The sequence below is a fragment of the Heterocephalus glaber genome, unplaced genomic scaffold (genome assembly GCF_053883595.1).
Source record: "Heterocephalus glaber isolate CG9 unplaced genomic scaffold, H.glaber_assembly_v1.0 deba00001593, whole genome shotgun sequence".
In the NCBI taxonomy this organism is placed as follows: Eukaryota; Metazoa; Chordata; class Mammalia; order Rodentia; family Bathyergidae; genus Heterocephalus; species Heterocephalus glaber.
In genome coordinates this window covers 3737990-3762444 of record NW_028258368.1, presented here as the reverse complement: position 1 = coordinate 3762444, position 24455 = coordinate 3737990, and the positions used below count along the sequence as shown (strand labels likewise).

At 36.6% G+C, this 24455-nt stretch overlaps 1 protein-coding gene across 18 annotated transcripts in view; it reads right to left on the bottom strand.

Annotated features, from left to right (window-relative positions):
* The window catches only part of Syne1 (spectrin repeat containing nuclear envelope protein 1), a 473610-nt gene that overhangs the window by 354372 nt on the left and 94783 nt on the right, over positions 1-24455 (bottom strand). For 15 of the 18 annotated variants that reach the window (XM_087193553.1, XM_087193567.1, XM_087193559.1 and 12 more), the window contains exons 4-8: positions 12250-12345; positions 6555-6638; positions 3460-3480; positions 2912-3004; positions 1707-1885 (exon numbers count right to left, since the gene is read on the bottom strand). In XM_087193553.1, coding sequence (XP_087049679.1) covers positions 1707-1885; positions 2912-3004; positions 3460-3480; positions 6555-6638; positions 12250-12345 — 473 coding nt within the window. The remainder of the gene's footprint in view (positions 1-1706; positions 1886-2911; positions 3005-3459; positions 3481-6554; positions 6639-12249; positions 12346-24455) is intronic. The other 3 variants (XM_087193556.1, XM_087193562.1, XM_087193560.1) reach the window with 1 other exon arrangement.

Here is a 24455-nt window from a genome sequence, read left to right as displayed (position 1 = left end):
TCTTGTAGAATTCACATGGGACCTCCCCAAGCCTCTACAATTTGTGTAGCTAACAAATAAACTGATCTTACTGATGTATTGATGGGTAGATCTTGGTCAGGTTTGTGATGCTGGACATTTATGCCAATAAATGAAAAAAAGAAAAAGCAACTTTCACTGATGTTGCAAATATACATGATGCCAGGGCCAGGGATTTAGCTCAGTGGGGTTGCCACCTGCCTCGCAAGTGCAAGGTCCTGAGTTCAATCCCTGGTACCAACCCCCCCCAACCCAAAACAAAACAACAACAAATATACATGATGCCCGAGTGACTTGGAGCTCTCACCAGGCTAAATGCAGAACAATTCTAACACCATTAAATTTGAGTTTATCTCAAGCTACTTAATTACACTTTAAAATCAGTTTCTTTTAGGTTAATTTAATACTGTGTGGAACAATGGGAAACAGAATATCCTATTGACATTACTACAAAGTTTAATTGTAATGGCATCAGGACACATATCAGCATGTGGTAACCAGTCTTGTACCCAGCCATTTGTTCTCCCAGGCCAGTTAAATTGCAACAGAGATTAATAATGCCCAAAGGTATTGCAATAAAATTGTGTACCAGCAATGTGGGATGGATTTTTAAAATTTAATTTCTACTACATATTCTAAAGACCCCAAAGCATTGTTCTCAGAAATCCTTTTCACTACATGTTGAATCATAAATGTAGACCCCAAATTAGAACACCACTAGTATACTTTGAAAGCTAAGAAAAACTACATAAATTAGGAACACTAATTACATCTTCTATGTGTTTAGCTTTTTGTCTCCTTATTTTTCTCTTCAAACACTTTAAAAATAGAACTCCCTATATTTACTGCCTCAATATTTTATAAGCAGTTGTTTACCACTATTTTCCTGAAGTAGATAATCATATTCAAATTACATTTTGGTGTGCAAAAACAAGACACAAAGTGAGTTAATTTTACATATTGTTTAGGAAAGTTAAGCAAAAGCACATCTTCTATGAGAAGATATTTGTCTCTGACCACAACAGACAACAAAATATTGGTACAATTGACTAAAAACTCCATTGAAATCCATTGCTATAAGATACTTTTTGAGATAGCAGTTTTCTAATCACCTTCATAACAAAATGTACATACATGCAAATTTAGATTCCAACCCATGAAACTAGGGTTGACCATGAATTCTACTTTGGCAGATAAACCCAAAGGAAAAATTTTTTTAAATAAAGTGTTAGAAAGTTTTGGGAAATAAAAATAAATACAATTGTTTTCAGAATGTGCACTTTAGTTTACATATGCATGACCTGACTGTCTTATGAAGAGACAATCAAGTTTAAACTTACAATTTATTTGCATAGATTATTTAATAGGAATAGAACCTCTAAATAATGATCTGATTATAATTAGCCCTCATGTCATCAATCAAAAGTAAAAGTTTAATCAATTTAATTAACCAGGCACAATCACAGGAAGAATGACTTAATTTTATTATAACTTTTTCCTAGAGTATTAGTAGTGATTTCATGTTTATATTTTAGTTCAGGATGAGTGAAAGAAATGCTAAAGCAAAGACGTTCATTTAAATGTTTCTTCAAATTCTGCAGTCACTGGAAGATGTAATGAAGTAATAAATACATTGAAAGCTCAAATTATCACAGACTTTAGCATTTAAACAAACTATTGATACTTACTTGCCTGCCACACACTGAACCCACTTTAACAGAGCCTTCTTGGCATTTCCTTGAATCTTGGTAGCCACCTTGCGTTTACTTGGAGGACTGGTGGTCTCCGAGCTGACAATGCTGTCCAGAGAGGATGCGCTGCTGGACAGCGACTGTAGCTGTGGCAGGTTGCTGGTCAGCTCTTCAATCTGTGTATGAGTTAAAAGCCAGCAGAAACGTCAGAATTACCTTTGCTCTTCTTTCCTTAGAGAGTTTACTCTTCTAACTAAAAATGATTTATCTTAAGATCCTTAACACCCCTGACAAAATGGTTGATCTTACTCCCTTTTAACTTCCTACCACACTTCTAAGTGTATCCAACACATAATAACAAATATTCACACTAATGAATCAGTGCTGTGGCCTGGATATGGTTTGGGTTCACGGGTTGGAAGCTTGGTCTTCTGTGTGGCAATATTGGGAGATTTTGGATCTGTAAGAGATGAACCCTAGCAGGAAGTCATTGGAGGAGCTCCCTGGGAAAAAGGAATTGATATTTTTTATGGAACCCTCATCAGCACTCATGAGAGGTTGTGATACAAGAGCAAGCCTGGCACTTCCCTGTCTTTCCTACTTCCTACCTCACCATGTGTCATCTCTCTCTTGCACACACTCCTGCCATGATGCATTCTGGCAGGATAGGATGCAGCAAGGGAGACCCTTGCCAAAGCTGGCTCCGTGTTGTTGGAACTTGTAGTTTGCAAAACTGAGATTCAATAGGCATTTTGTTGACAAGTTACCCAGTCTTTTTTACTTTGTTGTAGCAATGGGAAACAGACTAATACAATTTAAAAAATAAAACCTAATGGTTATAAAATTATACTGGAAGAAATGGCAATTCATTTCCCCATCCTGTCCCCTAGAATTTCTCTTTGCCAGAGGGGAAAAATTCCCTAGCTCCTTATATTTCATTTCCACTACATTTTGTCTCTATTGTGACACACACACTTTTCAGATTTAATCTTTTGCAGGAGTTCTTTGTGGTGGAGGGTTTCATAAACACCTTAGGAGAGAAAATTATCCTATTACCAAAATCCTATTTATGGATGAAGGTCTCATTTCTGTTAATTTGCAGATCACCCAAACACATGGCAGGGGGGTGTTATAACATGTCTGCCACTCTCTCCCTCTTTGATGTTGCCCCAACTGAAAAAAAAAGAACTGAAATACCATACCTGGAAATATAGAATAATGGTCCATATCAGGCCAAGAACTATGGATGGCCGGCCATCAGCTATATCAGTGGAGTTAATGTTGACTAATTTAATCTGCATAAAAAGAAAAGCTGTACTAGTAATGTGCTAGAATGTTATAATGCATTTTACAATGATTGGGACTTTATTAGACATCGATAAGATCTGTTCATGCCTATGTAGCAATACACAAAGTCAGTAGGGTGAGCCATTAAAACACAGGGTTCGGTGAACATTTTCAAGGGTATTTGTTAGGTGCACAGAGTAAAACCAACGAGAAGATGGACTTCAAAAATTTCAAAAGTATATAATATCATGCAGAGGATTATCAAACAAAAAAGCCCAAACCAAAAACAACCCCCCCCCCCAAATCAGTTATTTTTTACATTTAGGGTTGACTGGAACTTAAATTGTGATGAATAGTTTGAGAAGATTCACTTACTTTGAAGTTTGCTACCAGATAGCATGAAACTTATGTTCTCTTTTACATATAAAAATCAGGAGTTAAAAATTCTAAAATTTGTACTAACCGGTGATCCTCTGTACATGGACTGACATGAAAAACAAAGGAAGAAGGTGATATACATAAATATCCTTTCAAATCAACATCATCTGTTAAAAGGAAATTAAAAGGTAGAAAATGTAGAGCAGGACTTTGGGAGCACACTTTAAAGAAGAACCAAGGAAAGCCAGCACATATTAGAATAGAGGAAGACTATTAGCACTTAGCTCCTACTTTGGGGGCAACAAAAACTATAAAGCATTCAGGATAACCTGTCCACAGTTGGCCCTCAGTATTCATTTTGATGTTTTCCTAACAATCAAAAGTATTTCTAAGTGCAAACAAAATGGACTTATATGGTAAGGCTCACTTCATCAATCTGTACCACATGCAATCAACAACTAACTACTCATCATACTTTTTTTAATCTCCAGAGAAATTAGAAAAGGATAATGAAGTACTCTTCAAACTTTTAGCTCAATAAGTCTCAGCCAAGATTTCATCAAGTGTATTCTTAATAATAAAGTTCAGAAATTTGTAGATGGTTTACTTTTAAAAATGTTTGTTAGAGATCAAAATGCATTATTTCTTTCCTTAGTAAATATAACATTGAAAATGTGGTTTCTGTACTCATTTTTTAACTTAGAGTTGTTCTGTGAAGGTGGATGTTGTGAAGTAGAGTCTTCTTTTAAAAAGGTCTTTATAAACAATGCCTTCCATAGGTTGTCATTGAATAAGTCACCACAGTATTAATAAGAGGAAATTTATTTTTATTTTCTAGCCAACAAATATTCCTCAGAATTGTTTTTGAGACAGATAGTTCAAACTGGCCTTGAACTCAAGGTGATCCTCCTGCCTCACCCTCCTGAGCGCTGGGAATACAGGCGTGCACCATCACTCCTGGCTTATTCCTCAGAATGGATGAAGGCACTATTACCATATAGCTGAAATAGGAGGCTGGGTGTCCTGAAAGCCTCTAATATCCTGTTCAATAAGACTTCATTCTGCTTTCTATGAAAAACTAACACGGGGATTAGAAGAAGAGAAATACTGCCATAAGAATGAGAGTAGAGTGATCAGAAAACACTGCCCAATATTGTATAAGAATCTAACATTATTTTCTACATTATTTTAATGCCTGGAATCTCTTTTGAGCCTGGAATCTGTATGATTCACTAAAGTTTATGGTGACTCATTGCATTACCAACTTATCAAAATATACATTAATTAAGGGTCAGAATCTGTTTTCTTTTAGTTCTTGTCTTATAAAATGTACTCAGTTACATAGTTGTGGAGCAAATCAACTTATTGCATACAGACTGAGAAGGAAATCATTGAATCATTCCATTGTGCAAAAGTTATGTGGATATTCTTCTATAAAATTGGCTTTGGTATTTGCCAAGTGAAGCCAGCCTAAATGCCCCAAAATTAGAAAAGGCTAACTCTAAGAAGACTGTGCAGACCTTTGGGAAGGAAATGTGGCAATATTTAGCAAAATTACATGCACAGTTACTTTTTAAACTAGCAATCATACTTCTGAGAATTTACTTAGAAGGCACACTTCTAGTCATATGGCAATAGTTATGCATGTAGTTATTAACTGCATCATGACTTCTGTTTGAAAAATATTAGAAACTACTTAAATGCTCATTCATAAGAGAGTAGTTGAGCAAACTGGCACCTTAAGGCAATGGAATACCATGCAGCCATAAAAACAAAAAAATGAAATTTTTATAGATCTATTTGGGGTGATTTCCAAGATAAACTTGTCAATTTAAAGAAAGGTAAAATACTACTACAGAATGCTACTCTTCATGTAAGAAAGGAGATATATGAAAACACGTCTCATTTGTGAAAAGAAGTACAGAAAAGATGTCAGAAACTAGAGAGACAAGTTATACAGGGAAAGGAAATGGAGTCAGAAGTATGAGAATGAAAATGGAGAGGAGAAAAGAGGGGAGAGTTTGCACTACTCTAACTTTTACTCTTAAAAACATAGCAGTGTTTCACTCCCCAAAATTAAACACTCTCTCTCCCCCTCTCTCTCCCTCTCTCTCTCTCTCTCTTCTTCCCTCCCTCCCTCTTTCTGTAGAGGTGCAAGATGCAACAAAAATACATAAACTTAATTCTGCCACTAATGAATGATGTAAACACATCAAAAGGTACAGGGAAGAATGGAACTAACCTCAACACTTTCAGAAAACAGTCACTGATTGAATACATTAATGTTAAAGATTAAAAAAAAACTGTACACAAACACTGTTCTCTAGTTAGTAAATCTGTTTCTCACAGGCATATGGATTAGCACTTATGAAACTATCATATGTGTGTATAGTACCAGAGCTAAAAAAATAAATGAAGGTATTATAGATTAGAGTCAAGTTTCTTACTGTCAGAGGCAGTAGAAACAAATAAGGAGATGCTAAGTAGAAGCTTGCATTATATTTTTGTATTTTCCAGTCTGGAAATAAACTTCTAATCTTTAAAAATGATCTATTTTCAGGTATTTTATTAAGGCCACAGAAAACAGACTAAGACAATGCCTTATTGAGTGATCAAAGTTAACTTCAGAATATCAGAATCCTGTATCCACTAATATGATACATGATGAAGAATACAGTATCACAATGTGTAATTTCAACCCAATCATGACAAAACGTTCTGCAAAAATAATGGACCAGCAATATCAAAAAGGTCAAAAGTCACAAAGATTAAAAAAAAAAAGAATGAAAACCTGCCATAGAATGGAGAGACAATTAAATGCACAACGTGATGCTGGGTTGGATCCTGGGATAGAAACAAAACATCAGCGGGTATTGGATGGAATTAGACTAAGGTGTATGCTTTAGTTAACAGTATTATTGCCAATTTTAATTTTTAAATTAATCTTTTCATTTTACAAACAATATTATGGTTGTGTAAGTTCTCAACATTAGCAGAAGATAAGTGAAGTGTGTATGTGGAATCTTCTCTGCAAGTTTTTGTAAATCTACAATTATTCCACAAAGATATTGCATATCTAATCTGTACAAATAGCATGCAGGGTTTTACTCCTTGGCTGATCCTGGAATGTAGTATCCGGCACTTTCTTCTACAGCTGTTTTAATTTTGTTTCTCTCTTACCTTTCTTCCTTCAAGGAAGTTCAGCGCTCTGCCAATGTTAGCCACAGCGTGGATTCGCTTCATACGGCGGCCCTGTTCACAAGGCTGTGGAAAGGGAAAGAGCAGTAATAAATAAAAATATACACATTAAAGAAACAGTTACAAGATCTAGCCAAAGAGATTAAAATATTTGAAGAATATTCAAAAGTGACTCATTTTACTGTTTCCATAGGTTAGCAAATACAAAGGGTGATCAAAAGATACAGTGAATGCTGAAAATAAAAAAAACTTATTACAATAAAAGACACATTGCCAAGAATGATGGGATAAAAGTATATTTAAAGCAAGAGGAGTATTTTGAATATTTTGAGGGGAATTAATGAGAATGGGTCTTTTACTGTAATGACTTTTAAAATTTAAACATTCATTGCATTTTATGATAATCCTCATTGATCAACAGTTTGCAGCAGTTTCTGTCAAGTAAAAACCTTACGATGTGTCCTTATCCACCTTATTCACCACATCTGGCACTGTGCGATTTCTGGTTCTTCCTCAAAGTCAAAATGATTGCAAAAGTAAACATTTTGAATCAATTCAGGCATCAGGGCAGCCATGACCTGATGTATCAACTAAAGATACAAAAGAAGACTTCCAGGATCACTTCAGAAAGGGCAAGAATGACAAGATAGATGTGTTTGAAGCAAGGGAGCATCTTGAGGGGGTTAATGGCAAGGCATCTTTTGAATTTTTATCTTCATGGCACTCTGAAAATGTGTGATGTGGAAACTTACTAAAAAAAACAGCAAAAAAAAAAGGTCATCCTTAGCTTACCTGTTAATGCATTTGACCTGTAAACTTATACACACCTTAGAGTGGAAATTCACCCAACTCCTATCTCTCTATTGATTGCATATGTTAGGAAATATTTATGAGTATTCCCAGTCACTCACCATTTTTCCCAATTCATATCAACAAACAAGAATACTGATAGTACTGGCAACATTTCTTGGTTTGAATGACTAAAATAAAGAGAGCATGTGCACCATGCTTAAAAATAGAATATAAGAATAAAAATGTTACTCACATCAGAGTGTTCTGGCCTGTGCATACTTTATCTGTGCTTATGTTACCAAAATTTATTATGTGCTTTCTCTGCACCACATTGGTAAGCTGAAAACTCAAAGCAATTTCAAAGAAGTCCATATTATTAGCCTCCTCTACACTCGTGGGAACTACCAGCGGAGCTGAGAGGTTCAGCGGCTTTCCTCAGGTTACATAGCTGGCAAACTGGTCTTATCTCTGTGACCCTAGAGCTCTAAATAACTTCCCATTAAAATTTAAAAGCAAATATTTTAGATTTCCAATTAATATCGTTTTAGTAATAATCTTAAGATAATGCTTTTGAGCAATATTCAAACAGAAGGTACATTTTAAAACTTTTCATTTGTTCTTTACCGGAAACTCTGTTATACATGATAGTCTCATTACTGGTCCATGCACAGCTCACTTAGAGTTTATTTAATTATTTACCTTTTACAATGTAAAATTACCCCATGAATCTGTCATCTAAACCAAGGCCAGGACGTGCAATTGAGGATGAAAGCCAGATATCCCTCTACTCCACCAATATCCATTCTATCCTCTTGTTTCCCTATACCCGTGGTAAGCACCACAGTAAATGTAGTCCAACATTTTCCATTCTGTATAGATTCATTTAATTTTCGAGCTTTCTTAAAAATATTTATTGGAGTTTTAATTTTATACAGAGTAGAACTTAATAATCTTTGAAATATGCTTTTCCACAGAGCAGTACTGTTCTGAGATTCATCTGCATTGGTAACTTTCACTGTATTTAATTATTTTGATAGCTGTATAATGTGCCCTGTATAAACTTTCCTTCTGATGTGAACATGGGTTATCTCTTGGATATTGCTGTTGTGATCTAAGCAGACTGATGCATACTTCACATCTCATACTTCACATCTTCTGTACAAGTGCAGTTTCTTTTTAGCAAGATAACTGCTCAGTGAAGGGAATATAATTTTTGAACTTGCACAGAAATGCCAAATTTTTCAAACAATGGTTGCATTATTTTTTGTCAGCATTGAGAAAATAATACGGTTGACCCACATCCTCTCCTACACTTGATTTTGACAGCTATTTTTAAAATGTATGTAAAATAGCTGCTGTTTTTCATCCTGGTCTTCACTCGCATATCCCCATATGCAATGATATGGACATCACTTTGTCTCCTCTTTGGCAATGTGTTTCTTTTGTAAAATGTCTTTTCATATTTCTTGTCCAAGTTTTCCTTTGAGTTGTTTGTACTGTTACTGTTTTGAAGATGTACTTTATATACTTAAGCAGCATTAATTGTAAATTTCTTCAACAAGATTACTGCTTGCTTTGTCATTTTTGTTTTTGGTTTTAAATGTTTTGAATTATAATATAGCTAAATATAACAATCTTTAAAATCAATATTTTTTGTGTCCTAATGAGTGATTTTTTTTCTTATCCCAGTGTCTAAAAGATAAATGCTTATATATTCTAATATATTCTAATTTAGCATCATTGTAAGACCTGATATCCAGTAAGGCAAATACCTTCTCTCTGCTTTTCTTCTTCAGATGTATCTCAACTAAATAAAGAAGATGTAAACATCTGTTGTGTTTTTGCACCTATTTTTATACAACTTAGTACAATTATTTTCACTACTAGCCTAACAAGTCTCCTTGGAGGGAACCAACTGTATTCCATTTCTCTGTGCTTTCCTTAGAGGGGATAAGGTAGCACAATCCACAATAAGAATCCCAGAAGCATCAGCTGAGTGGTTAGTTTGCAATACCAAATCACATTGTGAAACTGAGGTCTACTCTCAATATGTGATTGAGACTGACAAAGTCACCTGGACAGGAGCTTTTGATGCTCAAGATTTCCTAACAGTGTCCACTGTTTGTTTCTTAGTAGGTTACTAGGTGTCTCTTGAATGCAAAGTGTTAAAGAGTCTTTTAGAAAGCACACTGCACAGGTTAACAAAATAGGTAAGAAATTCCTCCAGTTGTCAATTTCTATTCAAATTGCTTGCATAGTTTCTATTCTTGTCAATGACAATTACTCACATCTTTAAAAAACACATAATCACTGACTCATTTAGAAAGCAAATGCTCTATAAATAATATCTAATGGGTGTAGAGAAATCCAAGAATAATAATTTTAAAATTTAAAAATTCTGGGAGGTTGTAAATAAAATCATAGACAAGGGAATAACAACAAGTTACCAAGGAGGTCTAGGACACTGAAACTTCACCTTCACTTTAATGTTCTGGCAGGATTGAGGATACTATGTCATTTGACTACATTTCCAAAGTGATTGTGGTCAAAGTCAGAGCCCTGGACTATGTAGCTGTGATACTAAGTACTGCTTTTTTAATAGAGTTATATCCCTTGGATAATTATGGAATTCCTGACCATGTTAACACACCTGAGGGCAATGCTTTTGCTTGTATTCTCCAACTGAAATGTCCTAAATGGGCGCCTAGGGTGCTCATTCCTTTACATGATGCTTTTTATCTTCCTGTGGTCCCAACCATAAACACATGTACAAAATTTAAATCACCATTGCCAAAGCATATTTATAATTTCAGAATAGTTTCATTCATGCAATTTAGAATGGTAAAGAGATCCATATAAATAATAGAGATCAAATCAGAAATTGCCCTTCTATTTCTCAGTTTCCCTGTTAAATGAGAATGCTAGGGCTCTTTCTGAGATCCTTTGTAGCTTTAAGATCTCATAATTCTAACTATGTTTGAATGAACATAGCATTAAAGAAAATTAGGATTGCTTTTTCAAAATACATGCTTTTTCTAGAATAATTTAGCTTGCCAGTTAAATGTCCATCCAGATTTTTCTGCGTAGATTTTTGGCTAACTACACTGCAGAATTATATTTGGAGCTTAAAATGACAAATACAGTTCTTGAATACCCATATGAAAACTCATTCACCCTGCAGGTAAATAGCTTAATTCAGGAAGTTTGGAAGATGGCTACTTATATCAGGGGGCATATATTTCAATCTAATGATTCTCATATCCTAGTACTGATCTAGTTACTTAACAGATGTATATGCCTATATATTCCAAACTGGCTGTTTATATGTTTTCTGTTGGTTCCTGCCAAAGCAGAGCTTGAGATAAGGACTTGGGTGCCTGTAGTTTATTGGAGAGCTGAGCTAAGGTAGTGAGAGTGAGGACTGTGGAGAGGGAGACTAGGAAGGAGAAAAATTCAGTAAAATGTGTGCTACTAGAAGTTACTGCTGTGGACAATCAGACCTCAGTCCTCCTGGGGACTCTGTGTAGAACTACATGAGACATGTGTGAAACACACTGCAGGGCCGTCTCTCCTAACAATCCTAGGCTGAAACATTCATTTGTGGATTCCCATCTCTGTTGGTTGAGGGTCCTTTGGAATCATTAACTCCCACATGCTTTAGGGCTGCCATGTCAACTTGCCCCTTTGATAAAAGTCCTAAGATAGCAATCTGGAGAGATGCTAATAGCACTAGAAGTGAAATCCCGTCAAGGTGCACGGGAATGTCTGCCACCCACACAGCTGAAGTCAGAGGTGAGCTGAAACAGGATGTGGGGCTCAGAGGCACCTGCCGCAATGTAAGTCCAGTTAGATAAATGATTTACACAAAATTCTTATCAATTTGTACTTCCCAACAAATGACTCTTTTACAAAAGTTACTATGAAGACTCCTTGCACAAAAATAACTAGAAAGTTATATGAAAGCAAAACCTTTTAAAAACTCAATTATCCAAGAATAGTGATTGCCAAGATAAAAGAGATAAATAAAAAGGGCTGCCAACCTCAGACTTGGTGTCTGTTGTTATGAAACATTTTGAAGATTATTTCCTAAACTATTTTTTCCAATTATAGTAAACATTAATTTAAAGTAATTTGTTTACAAACTGTTTACTCTCCTCCAGAATTAAAAGATATAGGCAAGAAAATATAAATATTTAATTATTCAATAATATACTGAAAAAACGTACTTTGTAGTTCACTATCAATGTTGTTTTTCATCCTGTTGGTTCCATAGCATAGAAAAAAACTCTGAACATCCTGTTCTTACTACAAATGATGACACAGGGGCTCAACAAAAACATGAAAAATGTCACATTAGTTTCAAGCTTAATTTTTAACAACTATATAAATACACAGATAAGGACTAGCAATCTTTTCCAAATGGGAAGCAAACACTTAAAGTGAGGCTAATTTGCACTAATTAACAAGTTGCATTAATTTGTAACTAATTTTAGTAGATATTATTGCAGATTAATAGCCATATCAGGTTACTGATGAAGTTCTTTCTTGTTACTACTTAGGTTGCTTCTACAAACATAATGTTTTCAATCCACTAGGAATTGTTTCCAGTGTATTATCAGCTATAAAAGAAGAGAACTGCCAGGTGTTGTGGCGCACATCTGTAATTTGAGCACTTGGGAGGCTGATGTAGGGGGAATCTCTGTGAGTTTGAGGCCAGCCTGGGCTACATTGTGAGTTCAAGGCCAGTCTGGAATATACAGACAGATCCTGTTCAAAGAACAAAATAAAATAAAAAAAGAACTTTCTCTCATGTGGGTAGCATCCCTTATACTTCCAAGATTCCAAATATAAACCATTTGACAAATATGGTCTGAAAAATCCTTACCAGTTTCTGCCCAGACAGGACTTCCAGAAGAGCCAGCAGCTTGACACCATCTTTCATGTCTTCAAAAAGATCACCCACCACCATTGGGGGCTTCCGCTGTAAAATAAAAAGGCCACTCAGTGTGGCAAAATCTCCAGCTTCTATGAGAAATTTCTATCCCCTCCCCATTCTTTCATTTTGTGCTGGGGATTGAATCCACAACTCTGCATATGCTAAGCACACACTCTTCCACAGAGCTATACCCCAAGCCCTTTAATTATTAATATTTTGGATATAATTGCCAATTATCTCTCCATAACTGCTAGAAGAAAAAATACAGCGGAAATAAAGCTTAATGTTCAGAAAGCTCATACAACTTCATGCTTAGGCAGCTTAATTCTAAAATGAACTTTTTTAAAAACAAGGGTGTAATGGTATAAGATGGAAAGAAAAAAGGGCCACCATCAACCTAAAAAAGGGAGAAAGAGAGAGAGATTAAAGCTGACCTGAAAGGACAGCAGGAGACACCCCAGACAAACTGCACTGACCTCACTACTTCATGTGAGCAAGCTATCTCCTGGGGCTTAGCAAGGTGCAGCCCTTCTACAGGACATTCCCACCAAGGCTGCCTCATTAGCTCAGTGACCCACTGTGTGAGTGCTGTTGTGTGGCCAAGGTCACAGACTCAGTTTCCCAGAGGGAAACAGGTTGGCTGTGCTCTGTTTCACAGCCTGGCACATCTAGCAAATCACTCAGTACAGCACTGAAGCCAAAGGAACATAAGCACAGGACAAGATGACAGGGCAAAGCCATCACCACCTCTGCAAAAGTGGCTCCTGTCCAATCACGGGGATCTTTCATTTGTTAATGAAGTCTACAAATGCTCAATACACTAGAGTTCATAAGACCTTGAATTAAAGTCTATCCTGGCTTAGAAGAAAATAAAGAAATGATGCTAATGTTAATGTTCAACAGAAGGGAAGTGCTCACTGACTGTTTTCCATTTATCATCTGATTTCAAGCTCCATACTTTTCTGATTCTCACTGAATATTGTTAAAGGTCTTAATGTTGACTCTTGACTTTCAATTGTTTTTCATGCTAGAAAAATATGTTCAATGTAGATCTATTCAGATACCAAATGTTTTGTTGAAATTGACTTCTTTTCTACCCACTGATAGGGAGCATTTATATTTATCTTATGGTTGCATGAATTATATACTTTGAATGGTACTATTCTAATTTTAAATGTATTTTCCTTTCATTACAAAATGAACAGCTGAGCATATTTTGTTCTTGTGCTGTGAAGTACATATTCAAAAATAGCAGTTTTCATCTTCAATCATTTTTTTGAGTTCCCTCCATTCACAGCGCTTCTTATTTACACAGCAAAAATATAATAGTGACTTTATATTCTAAGCATTAAATAACATTATTTAGAATAAAAGGAGCCATTACAGTGAAAACTATTTGGTGATAAGAATCAAAATCATTGTATTAACCATATATAGTTATTGTAAAGATAATTGATCACACAAAGTGTCATTTATATTCTAATAATTTAATAAATACTAAAGTAAATAATAAATAAAGGAAAACAAGGAAAAATATGTAATATTCTGTGGCAAATACAAATGTTTCTCATTAGATTGTGTTAACTTGAATACATGAGTCAAGTTTTAAAAAAAGGACATTTTCATGAAGTAATAAAGATTCCAAAGCTTGGACGTCAAAAAGAGGATGAATTGCATGCATTTATCCATTCCACTATGATGCATACACAGATCTCAGCTACTTTGAAAAATATTTTCTCTTGGCCTCACTTACGCCTCCCGCTTTTTTCCTCTATGTCCACTGATACTGTGACATTTTCCTTTTTGCCTCTGACTGCTGCCTGAGCAATGTTCCACAGGGCTTCTGTCACTGGCCTTCAGATCAGCAGTGACTGCTGGACAAGTCAGTAGTTCATCAGCCTCTGCATGGGGCATTGCTGAAACCATTCTCTCCCTTATCTGTTCCTCCCAAACGTCTTGGAGTGGTATGCTCAGTTCACAGGCCCCTCTATCTCTCTATGTGCCCATCTACTCTGCCTACCTGTTTGTCTGTTATATCTGTCTGTCTGTCTATCTATCTATCTATCTATCTATCTATCTATCTATCTATCATCTACATCTACCTATCATTTATTTTCTCTTGTTTTTCTTCCTAACTTTGGCCACTCACCTAATTTAATCCTGAGTCCTTTGTTCTTTACAAAATTGTGTCTGCATACACATGGCTCTTGCATTCTTCTTTCTGGGTAAGTGGTCTCTCCTAAACTTTGTGAAACACATGGCAGGAATTCTGTACGTGTTGCTGACTGACTACTTGAATGAATGAATGAATGTAAATACTGTGTGAAACCAATGAGACACCTTCATTTATCAAAAATTACTCCAGAATGAAAAAAATCTCAGTGACAAATTTTGTAATCGCATTTTGCTTGAGTACATACATAGTCTATGATCAACCAGACACGACCTTTACTTTTGTGACTACACCACATTTTGAGGAAACAGTCTAACAGATAATCTTTTAGCTAAAATATTTCTCCAACTACAGATAGAAATACAGCATCAATATGACTGGTTGGACTTGGATCATAGGGCTGGAGGCCAATGAGAATAATTTACTGGAGCCAGACTTAATGGAAAATAAATGCAATGTGTTTTTTTTCCTATTGCTTTCAGGCACTAGACAGAAATCTGTCAAATACTTTCCAAGATCAAAATCATCTTTTTTTAATCAATAGAAAATTGCGATGAGCTGTACTTTTTCATAGAGTATTTGGCAAAATTACATTCTCTGGCCCCATCAGTTGTATTTTGTAAACTCTGTGAAATACAGTGGAACCAAGACATATTCATGGAGTCTGAGGTGGAACCAAGAATGGACCTTTTGGTGGAGTGGGGTGATGAGGGAGAGAACAAGAGGAGAAGCATTTCACTTCTTGCTACATCTCCTATAAACTTTTCTCTAACTAGGTCTAAATTCTACATCCCGTCTGACTCAAGAGGGGTGGTCTGGTGCCTAAAGTCCCCAAACTCTCAAGGAACATGCACTTGCTTCAGTTGCTGATGAGTTGGCGTCACCTGGTGAGTCCCCTGGTAGGTAGTTCTCTTCCGAGTTGAACGGATACCACAGAGCGTTGTTCTCTACTTCTTCCCTCCCTTTCTTAATTTTTGTCATAGCAGCCCCGTCAACATATAATAAGACCTATTCCCTGTCTCCTAGGACTTCAAGCATCAAATGTTTCTCCTTGGACTTTATGAAACTTGGGGAGGTACAGGTATTTTTACTGACCACTTCCTATCTTTTGAGAAACCAATCTATGCTCTACGTGTGTGTGTGTGTGTGTGTATGTGTGTGTGAGCGCACACATGCATGAGTTTTTGTGTGCAGGTGTGTGTGACTAACTTGAGTCTCTTTGCTAATCTACAAGCAACACATATATTTAATCCTTACCTGCCACCTGTTATTGTAATTTTATGCGTGAAAGGATGGCCCTCTTTGCTATGGTATTTATCAATTTTATGCCCCGAAAACTAATTACCTTACTTAGGGGGAAAAGACTGAGAGAATAATCTGATGGAAAAAGGTACCAAGGATAACTATTTGAGGGCCATGGATTTAGCTCAGTGGTTTCGCCGCCTGCTGAGCAAGCACAAGGACCTGAGTTTGATCCCGGTACCAAAAACAAAACAAACAAACAAACAAACAAAAGGATAACTATTTATAACAAAAGGAAATTTGAGGAGCCAAGTGGGGTGGCACATGCCTGTAATTACAGTACTTCTTTACTCCTAGGAAAATCTATAAATATGAAGTCCAATCTTTAGTAGATTTCTTGTGGTTTATAAGATTATATACTCAATTTTCCCAGATAATTTAATAGAGAGGAAAGCAGAGGAAAGAACAGGAAGCAGAAGGTGGAATGAATATAAAACTATTAACGTCTAAATGTGTTGAGTATTATTTTGTGGACTCTACATGACATCTCATTTTATATTCAAAGCCACCATGTATGATAATATGATCCTCTCTTCATTTATTTATATTTTCACTATTGGTAATCAAGCCCAGGGCCCCTTGCATGCTGGCAAGTGCTCTATCACTGAGCTATTATCAGCCCTCTATCCTAAGACATTGGCCAAGATCATTCCTCTATTGACTGGGATTTGAATCTAGGTTTATTATAATTTGAGCCACCTTGTTAGATAGGAAGCTTAGTATAAAATGCAGGCACTCTCCAGGATAATACACAAACCTATAAATGTGGCCTTTGTTTAATATCGATAGGGAAAGAAAATATTGGCTGATAAGCTGAAGTGCCTGCCACTCTACTAGAGACAGAAAATTTGTTAGCAAAGAGCCACTTCTAAATGTGAATTTAACAAAGACCAAAAAGTAATAATAGAATCATCATGCAAATCAACACACACTGGCATTGACATAAGTCAGCATGACTCACACCATGTCCCCTAAGATCATGTTTGTGACACCCCCTAACCTGAGAGGGGCCCATTGCATTCTCTGCTTTAATCTAGAAGGTGTTGGAGGTTAACTTAGGCTGTGGCAGTGACTTGAGGACAAGTGGCATCAGTTTCCGACTGTTAAGGTCTCAAGAGCTTCTCTGCTTCTGCCTTTCTCAAGACTTGAAGGGTGCCCAAGACACTTCCAGACTTGATGATGTGATAAAACTCAGAAAAGCTCTTACACTCATGGCTATGGTTTATCACAGCAAAATAAAACAGGTTAAAATCACCAAAGAGAAAAGGCACACGGAGTCCAGGAGACTCCATGCACCTGATTCCCAAGGCGAGTGACCTGTCCCTTCTGAAGCAGAGTCTTGAGGCACCACAGTGCTCTCAGCAGAGATGTGTAACATGTCAATGTTGCCAACCAGAGACACTCACTCAGACCTTAGTGTCCAGGGTGGATCACTGGTGGATCTGTCACATAAGCATATAGTGTCCATGACACTACCTATATTCCAGCCTGCTTCCTCAGCCCCACCCCCAGAAACACACAAGTGTTAACCAAAATCACACTGTCAATATTAAATGGTCTGACCAAAGTGGTACCTCATAGCCAAGGCCTCGACACACAAACAGAAGTTCACTATAAGCACAGTGTGGCACCAGACCTCCCCCACACAGAGCCCTCTGATGGGGCAGCGATTACAAGTGTCCAGGGCTCATCTCCCCAAAGCCAGCCAGGGACTTTCCTAAAGATGGGTCTCGCTTTGGAAGGTGCAGGGTTGGACCAAGCAGGCCTGCTGAGTGAGAAACCCTTCCCTCCCCAGGCTGCTTTGCCTTCTTATTCTGAGGCAGCAGTAGCCTTTCAATAGCCCTCTCTTGGTGAAGTCAGCTAAAATTAATTTCATTCCTTTGCAACAAAATGAAACAGTACAGACATATGTGTCTAATTTGTTATTAGTTTGCACACATGGCTCTGAGTCTAACCATTTACATTTCAGAGCCTTCTCACACCCACTCCTGGGACTCACAGAAGTGACCAAAAATAAATTCGCTCTGTAAGATATGAAGGTGAATTTTCAGAAGAACCTGATTATATCTTCACACTAACTCAACTTTAAAATTTTTAATTTTTCTACAATAAACATAAAAGGACCATTTTGACCATTTTGACCATTTTAAAGTGCACAGTTCAGTAGGGAAGTGTTTCCAGGTCACTGTGCTTCCAATCTCCAGAGCTATTTTAATTTTGCAGAGGAGAAACTCCACGCTAATTAAATAACTCTGCAGTTCCCCTTCTCAGCCTCTGGCAACCATCATCCTGCTTTCTTTTCGATTATTTTGACTGTTCTTGATACTTGGTATAACTAGAGTCACACAGGATTTGCTGTCTTGTGACTAGCTTATTTCACTTAGCATAATCTCCTCAGGCTCATCCATCTCATGTCCGGTGTCAGAATCTTCCTAAAGCTGAATAATATCCACCGCACATCTATACCACATTTCATGTATCCACTTCTCTATCAGCAGATTCGTAGATAGATTCTACTTTCTGGATACCATGAATAATACTGCTATGGACCTGGGTGTATCATTATCTCTTCTGCTTTTAATTATCTTTTCTTTTTTGGGGGTGGGTACCGGGGATTGAACTCAGGTCCTTGCACTTGCGTAGCAGGCAGTGAAACCACTGAGCTAAATCCCCAGCCCTAATTATCTCTTCTGCTTCATTATCTCTTCTGCTTTTAATTCTCTGGAGTATATATCCAGAAGTGGAATTGTTAGATCATATAGTAATTTTATTTTCAGTTTTTTGAATAATTGCAATATAGTTCTCTGTGGTGGCTGCCACGCAGATGAACAGTTTGAAACATTACTAGTTTATCACCACTTCATCAGTGGATATCTACATATTTTCTGGAATCTTAGAGTCCTTAGTGCTCAATATCACACAGCTATACTGTAGATTTTTAGATTTTAGCACTGAGGATTTAGTCTTCAGCAAAGAGAAAGGAACAATCTCCTGTCAGGACCAGTCCAGGTCCTCATTTACCATCATCGCTAAGTGCTTGTTCCTCCTGGGGAAAAGGTGCCCAAAAGCTTTCATGATATAAAATGTTACAGCATGTTACTTTAACATATTAAACACGTATCCTACTGTTTAATATTTGTGCTTGCTGTATATTTAGAGGGACCAGTAAAAGGGAACTAGACAGTGTTTAAAGGAAAGCATATGCCACAGATAGCCACTCGTTCTAGGTGAGACACCACTGTTGAGTACCATCAGGAGAGCTGAGCATGACAATGACACAATCTGGGAGGAGACATTCACAAAGCTGCTTTCTGTGCAGGTGTGAGGAGGCAAGGGCTTAAGGCATGGGCTGGTCTCAGGGCACCCTTGATCCTTCTGTGCACCGAGTGGCACCACACTTCCAGCATCACACAAACCACTGCCTCTGGTTTTTATAAGGTTTAAGTAGGAACACAGGCTGAGAGGGAGTAGATGGGGGAATTTTCCATTCCAGGACCATTCTAGAGCTTTTCATCCTCTGAGCATTATCTGCATGGTGAGAACAATAAGCAAAACAATGGGAACAGAAAGGACTGGGAAGGGGAGAGGTGGAGCGGCAGATGTGGAGCAAGTGACTTCCCCCCAGACTGGCGAAAAGCCCATCGCGCTAAAACACCTTCAAATACCAAAGGAGCCTTGGACCAGATTGATAAAACCATGATAATAACCACAGATGATAGCGAAATAAAGTTGATTTAATGTCAAAAAGGCTTTGTCATTTTATGCAGAAAATTTACTTGAATGTCCCCAATATTTTCAGAAACAAGGTGAAGTAACTTAAAAGTTTTATGTGTAACTTGTTTGTCTTTCAGTCCCTTTATGAGAGTGATTATTTTCCATTGCGATTTGGCAAAGGTAAAAGGATAGTTCCATTCTTTTTCCTTTCCTGTGATGGATAACATAATCATTTCCACTTCTTTTATTATTTAATTCAATTCTGAATTAATATCCCAAAGGCAATAACTACCTTCCAGCCCAGCTGTAACTCTAGGTGCTAAAGCTCTTCTCTTAGTAATTTTCAAATGTAATAAATGTATTTTTACAATGTAGTATAAAAGAACCATACTTCTCAAGTTATTTGTTTTATTCAGCATGAAGTTGGGGTTATCCTGAATCCTTTATTTTGATCACATCCAACATCTGATCCATCCACATGTCTTGGCTCTATTTTCAAAATTAACCCAGAATCCAGTCACCACTTCCACCTCCACTGTGAATACCTTGGTCCAGGTCCCAGCCCCCTTGCCTGGATGACTTCAATGATCTCCAACTTATCTCCCTCCTGACCTTGACCCACTTTAATGCTTTCACCACAGATCAGCTTCTTTATCTTCTCTTCTGCCCATCTTAGGGTGTAAGCTCCATGATGCATGGATTATTTTTCTACTTTTGTTCACTGCTACATTATCAGCACTTAGAATACTGCCTTGCAGGCTGGGGATTTAGCTCAGTGGTTCTGCCACCTGCCTTGCAAAGACAAGGTTCCAAGTTCAATTCCCAGTACCAAAAAAAAAAAAAAAAAAAAAAAAAAAAAGAAGAATACTGCCTCACTTAATAAACAGAATTTTAAAAAATTTTGTTTGTTTGTTTTTGGTACCGGGGTTCAAACTTGGAAACTTGTGCTTGCAAGGTAGGCAGTAGAACCACTGAGCTAAAACCCTGACCCTAAAAATATTTTTTGATGAATGTATGAATAAATAAAATATACTTCTAAATGAGGAACTTTGACAAATATTTATTATCAAAGTATGTATAAATCTGCATAAACTTTGTGAGATATTTATCCACATCTTTAATAAAGTAAGATAACCTTTAAATTAATAAATACTATCCATTTTGAAACAGTGATTTTCTCTTTTAATTTTTAGTTGCATATTAGGAAATAACTGTCAGTATGTTTAGGATTCACAAAACAGGTTTATTTTCTCCCAGCTTTATTGAGATATAATTTGATAAATAAATAAAAATGTATACATTCACAGTGTATGACACAATGTTTTGATACGTGTACATCTTACGAGATGATTAAACCAACTAAATAAACATAGTTATGCTCTCACATACGTTATGTAGCTTTTAAAATGACTAAGGAATGATTTCTGAGGTGAATAATTATATTACATTTTCCTCTTTGCTTCTTTATTTCAATGTATTAGTTCACTAACTGACCCACAGAGTGTGTGCAAGGAAACAGATGGGAGGGAAGTTCAGTTCAGAAAGTGTTTCCATGTCATTTTTCAGCACTGTTGGTGGAAAAAATAACTGGAGAAGATGAGAGCAACCACTAAAGAGTTTATGCTGATGAAGATGTCATTGAAGTAATAATCATCATGGACTTTTGTAAACAGAGCATTTCTTTTTGTTTTTTTTTGGTGCCAGAAATCGAACTCGGGTCCTTGTACTTTTGAGGCAGGCACCTGAACCACTGAGCTAAATCCCCAGCCCTACAGAGCATTTCTTTTAAAGGAATATATGCATCTAACTTGGAATTAAAACAAAATGTACTTTTAATGGACCTGCTATCAGTTGACTTGTCATCCCCAAATAAATGTTGAAATCTTACACCCGAGGATTGTACAACACTGCTTTATTTGGAAATAGAGTCTTTAGTTTGGTAATGAAGTTAAAATGAGGTCCTTAGCATAGGTCCACATCCCATATGACCAGTGTCCTTATATAAGGAGGAAATTGGACAAAATACAACCATGCAGAGGCAGAGCCTGGAGCGACACAAGACAAAGAATCTCAAGGATTGTCAGCTGCCTCCAAAGCTAGGCAGAGGCAAGTAAGCATGGCCTTCTAGCCTTCAGAATCGTGAGATGATAAGCTTCTCATTCTATGTATTCCCATGATTGATGTTTTGTAACGATGACCCAAACAATTATTAGGAAATCAAAATAATTCTTTAAGATTTTTTTCAGTTCTTCTAAAAAGTGAGAAGATGCTCATTTCACACCTGAGGTCATCTAAAGAGAGTATTTTAAATGTTCAGTGCCTGTACTTGACAGTTGCATAAATATAAGTCTGGCAGATGGATAAAGGATTGCTCACTGCATACTGAAAAGAACCAGTTATAGAAACACATAAAAATGTCTATTTGAGGCCTATTTTTCTCCAAAGAATTTAGGGCCAAGCCATCTATTTAACAGATAGCTATAATAAAGACCAAATTGAGAGAGCTACAGCAGTCTATGTCATATTTTGACAAAATATGAGAAAATGTGAAATTTCATCCATTTGACAACAGACTGTAATCAATATGAATGTTAATATTACTTATGCTACATTTCTCTAGTTTTAAAAAATCTTATTTTTAAATAAATTTTATTAGAACAGGCATGTTTAAATTATTCCCTGTGTTTGGCCAATGTAGCATGGTACAATTATAATATCCTATGGCTCTTGCATAAAATTTAGAAATTGTATAAGATAAATCAATTTTAAATTATGAAAGAAATATCATGCTTTAAAAAGTCAAATGTTTATATGTTTATCCTAATATAACTCCTTGGTTCAAAACTTTAGAGACTATACTGTTCTCCACTCTCTCACCACTACTTTCATCCCAGCTGCCATCGCCTCTCATCTCTAATCTTCCTTGTTTCCGCAGAAAATCATGAGAAGCTTGGATATTGCGTGTGTGTGTGTGTGTTTCACTATTTATTACACCAGTTCCAACCTTCTTAATGACTGGAACCAATCCTGCTCACCCTCCAACCCAAACACTCCTGGAATCCACATTTGCAGCCATTCGGAACTTCTTCCATGCCCTTCTCAGTACCACGTGCTCTTTGTCACCTCTCTACTTTTGAAAGCAATGGTTGTTTTGCCGGTGCAATCTCAATATATTTCTCAGGCCTCTTATTAAATGCTTCTTCTTCCGAAAGCCTACTGACACCTACCTTCCTTCAGACTCCTCTATGGCTGTCTGTTCTGCCATGTGCTCCTCTGTCACCTTGCACTTTCCTTCTCAGGGAACTCATCACATGCACTGGTAACTGTATTCTGCTAGAGTGCCATTTTTAGGATCTTTGCTCCTCATTGTATCTACAATGCCTAGCACACCACAGTTTCTAAAGAAGTATTTGTAAATGAATAACTAAAAAAAACAAGTAAGTATGGAAGTATAACACAAGGAGTAGTGCCAATTGTGGACTCTATGATTGTATCTCCACCACTTCATTCATTTAATGAAGGCTTAACCCTCAATGTGATGGCATAGCACTTGGAGGGAGTGCATTTGGGGGATGACTGGTTGAGGGTGAGGCCCCAACAAGACTGATTAGTGTCCTCTGAAGGAAAGAGTTGTTCTCTCTCCTGCAGGGAGAAGGGATCTGCAAGCCAGGAAGGCAGCTCTCAGCAAGAGCTGAATCTTCCAGCATCTTGACCTTGGATTTCTTAGCCTCTGGAACTGTGAGGAATAAATGTTTGTTGTTTCAACTACTCAGTCTGTGATACTTCATTTATAGAAACCCAACATGAACTGAGAGTGCCTATACTTAGGAGTTGTGGAACTAAAATATGACTCTGTCATTTGCTTGTTTTTATGTTATTATTGGATTTGAGGGTGAGGGAGTGAAGGTCTTGCTATATAGCCAGGTTGGCCTCAAACTAGCAGTGATTCTCTTGCCTCAGCCTCCTGAGTTCTGGGATTAAAGGTGAACAAATAACCATAGACATGAATAACTCAAGTCACTTGGTGACCATTAGCTTATTAATTAATTCTAAGCTTCAGGTTCATAATCTGTAAAATAGTGAAAAACAATACATTTGGTTGTTGTTATAAGGATTAAATAAAAGTGAAAGTTTTTAAGGCACCATAACTGGCACAGGGTAAATACTCAATAAACAGCATCCCTCAGTTTAGAAACATTTCAACAATGAGTGCTCACAAGCAAGACCTTAATCAGGAACCTATCTTTGTAAAGTCATCATTCAAAATCTATACTTGCCTGAGTAAGAAAAATACTCTACCTTCTTTCATTAACAGAGCTAATGAAATAGAATGACACAAGTTTCTTCTTGGTCAAAGAGAAAATTATAGGTTCCATGTTTAAACACTGAGCCCTATCCCTGAAAAAAAATGATCTGGTGTATTAAGTAACTACAATGCATTAATTTTGTTAATGTTATATTACAGTATATTGACAATTTGTGATTTCCAATGTTTTGCATAATTACAGAGGCATGAAGACTTCAATTTGAAACAAAGTAAACGTTAAAACTGAATAGATAATTATTCACACAAGTTTGAATAATCTACATCTGTGTACTAAAAATGGCATCAAAACAGACACAGAAAATCCATAGGTTTCCATCCTTTTATTCAGATATTTGGCTTAAGAAAAATATATTTTTAAAAAACATATTGGGCTTACATTTGCATTTTCTCTCTTCATAACTGCTGTCATAATATTTATAAATAATTGCTATAATAGAATGAAATGTCACCTCCAAATAATTGATTATTTAATTTAATTTTAAGTAAACTTTATATTAATTTATAACTGAGAAAAGCAGTCAAAAACAATAATGAAAATTTTCTGTTAAAAAAATCCTTCCAAGTTCACCTCCGTAAGTATCTCCACACATCTCTGGATGCACTCAGGACTGGACGACCTTAGGAAGGGCAGGAGGACCA